Raw genomic sequence first — 2729 nt, forward strand, 5'->3', positions numbered from 1 at the left:
GCAAAATTTACGATCACTCATAGCGTACGATGTCATAAACTCAAATGCAATGCTCATAATATATATATATATATATATATATATATATATATATATATATATATATATATATATATATATATATATATATATATATATATAAATATTCCAATCGTAAAGGCTTGTCTCTTTTTTTAAAGGTCGTATATAGATTATTCTTATATATATATAAATATATATGTGTTTGTGTATATATATATACATATATATATATATATATATATATATATATGTGTGTGTATATATATATACATATATATATATATATATGTGTGTGTATAATAGCACCGGCCGGCGGACACACACACACACACACAATGTATACACACATATATATATATAAATATAAACAACATTGGATATTCACGATGATTATCATAACTTAGGCAAAAACTTGTGTGAGACGGTCTCACAGGTCGTATTTTATGAGACAGATCTCTTATTTGGGTCATCAATGAAAAAGTATTACTTTTTATGCTAATAGAGTATTATTTTATTGTGAATATCGGTAGGGTTGACCCGTCTCACAGATAAAGACTCGTGAGACTGTCTCACAAGAGACCTGCTCTATATCATAATATAATTTTTAAAGGCTAGATTTGATTCTGGCTTGATGGTCTGTTTTGACTGAATTACCCTTGTAGCATATGGAATTTGATTCCTCGATCATGCTAGAAAAGGGAAAATTCTAATTCCCAATGGTTAAAATGGATTCTCACGATAAATCAAGAAGGAATCACACCACTACCACGAAACTAGAATTTTGATCTGATATTTCGGACATCACGGTTCCAATATAAATATAACCGAGGTAATACATCAAGAAAACAAAAGACACAAAATATACAATTCGCTCTGTGTCCGAAGAAAATGTCATGGTTCGGTATCAACAAGAACGAAGGCCGGCACCACACTTACAACAAGCCGAAATCAGGTGAGCTCGGCCACGTCCATCGTCCAGTGATCATCGATGGAAACGGTGTGAAACATCCTATACATGGCTACGAAAGCCACAACTCCAAGCAATATATGGCCAGAACTGAAGCAGTTGTGAAGTATATACGTTTCCCGGGCATGGCAGATCATGAAGAATACACCACTTCAAGAATGGAGGATTATGGAACAGGGGACCTATCTGGTAGGAAGAATGAATTCGCTCCCAAATCCCACGATGAAAGAGTAGGCGGACCGATCAAGGATTCGCCTTGGGGCAATAGGTTCAGGTTCAACAGCCCTCCATCAAATGAGCATCATCATACCGCTCATGGTAAGGCCTGTTATCTTAATTTCTATATCCATTTTCCGGTCGCTAATCTTTTAAATTTTGATACCAATTGTACAGATGATGACACACGCGTCAACAAGACTAAAGGGACAAAGCCAAATAACATGAAAGAACAAGACTACTATGATGATGAAAAGAACAGAAGAAACGGCTTCACTAGACAAGGGTCTAGACCAAACTATCTCAAAGATCAAGAAGATTACTATGAACGTGCAAATCCCAATACAGATGGCTATAGCCCTCCTAAATACGCATTCTCCATACCAACTCACCAAGTGAAAGAAAAGGGAAACGATTACGTCACCAAACAAGGGTCTAGACCAAACTATCATGAGGAAGATCAAGAAGATTACTATGAACGTTCAAATCCCAATACAAATGGCTATAGCCCTCCTAAATACGCATTCTCCATACCAACTGGCCAAGTGAAAGAAAAGGGAAACGATTACGACGCTCGGGGTGCTCGTATGGGTCCATTCGGAATACCACCAAATAACGAAACAAGATATGAAGCATCCAACTTTAAGCCAAAAGCAAACAGTCCTCCTCGGCTCAATCCACAGCCAAAAAAAGAACAGGGAAACTACAATATTCCAGAAACCATTGATAGCACCGAGGCTCGTAGGCGATATGGGAAGGGAGCTCCAGGGGCTGCGCATGCAGAAGATCATAAGTACAGTGGAGGGACTATAGACAGCAAAGAAGCGGCAAAAAAATACAACGGTGTCCTTCTGACTGATTGATGAGAAAAAAATATGCCTATGATCTCTTGGCTTGTGCGAGTCTGAGTTAGTACTGTGAAATATATACCTTTCGCGAAAAATGTGTGAGAATTTGGCCATGTGTTGCGTTGTGTTGGTTGTGATTAAGCCTAGAGAATATGTATGTCCCAAAATCCGATTACGTACATGAAAATAATTAAATAGCTAAATTATATTAACTAAATAATTTTGAATGTATGAATGATATATTTTAAATAACTAAATAATTATATAATTTAAAGATTTTCAAGCGAATATTGGTGATGGCCCGGGACAAAAGATCGGAGACGATTAAGACATTAAAAATTTAAACGTTAAATTTTTATTTTTAGTTAAGAAACGATTTATTTTAAATGATTTAAGAATTTTAGTATTTTTGGAGTCAAATTTAAAGTAATTATTAGAACAAAGAATTTATGTAATTTTTAAGAGATTTTTGGAAATATGTTATTTTAAATCTTGTAGTTTGAGTCTTATTGATTTTATTTATTTTATGAGCTTACTTAATTATTTAACTAGGATTAATTTAGCCCATTAATTAAGTTTAGAAGAGTCTTTTATTTTTTAAAATAAACCCTAAACTACACGCACGCACGCACGCACCTAAAAACCTAGTACACTCACGCACGCAATTCATGCACTAG

The 2729-nt window shown here is 34.9% G+C and overlaps 1 protein-coding gene across 1 annotated transcript; it reads left to right on the forward strand.

The window, feature by feature from the left end:
* The first annotated feature begins 858 nt into the window (after window positions 1-858).
* Window positions 859-2255, forward strand: LOC140803001 (uncharacterized). The gene is made up of 2 exons (XM_073158668.1): window positions 859-1306; window positions 1382-2255. The coding sequence occupies exons 1-2, from the start codon at window positions 910-912 to the stop codon at window positions 2065-2067; spliced, it is 1083 nt and encodes a 360-aa protein (XP_073014769.1). The 5' UTR covers window positions 859-909; the 3' UTR covers window positions 2068-2255.
* The last annotated feature ends 474 nt before the right edge of the window (window positions 2256-2729 follow it).

Source organism: Primulina eburnea, chromosome 10 (assembly GCF_022965805.1).
Source record: "Primulina eburnea isolate SZY01 chromosome 10, ASM2296580v1, whole genome shotgun sequence".
NCBI classification, from domain to species: Eukaryota; Viridiplantae; Streptophyta; class Magnoliopsida; order Lamiales; family Gesneriaceae; genus Primulina; species Primulina eburnea.

Excerpts from the sequence above, each read along its gene's own strand:
- LOC140803001 (XM_073158668.1), top strand. The coding sequence starts at position 910 with ATGTCATGGTTCGGTATCAACAAGAACGAAGGCCGGCACCACACTTAC. Across the intron at positions 1,307-1,381 it reads GCATCATCATACCGCTCATG|ATGATGACACACGCGTCAAC; the intron begins GTAAGGCCTGTT and ends CCAATTGTACAG.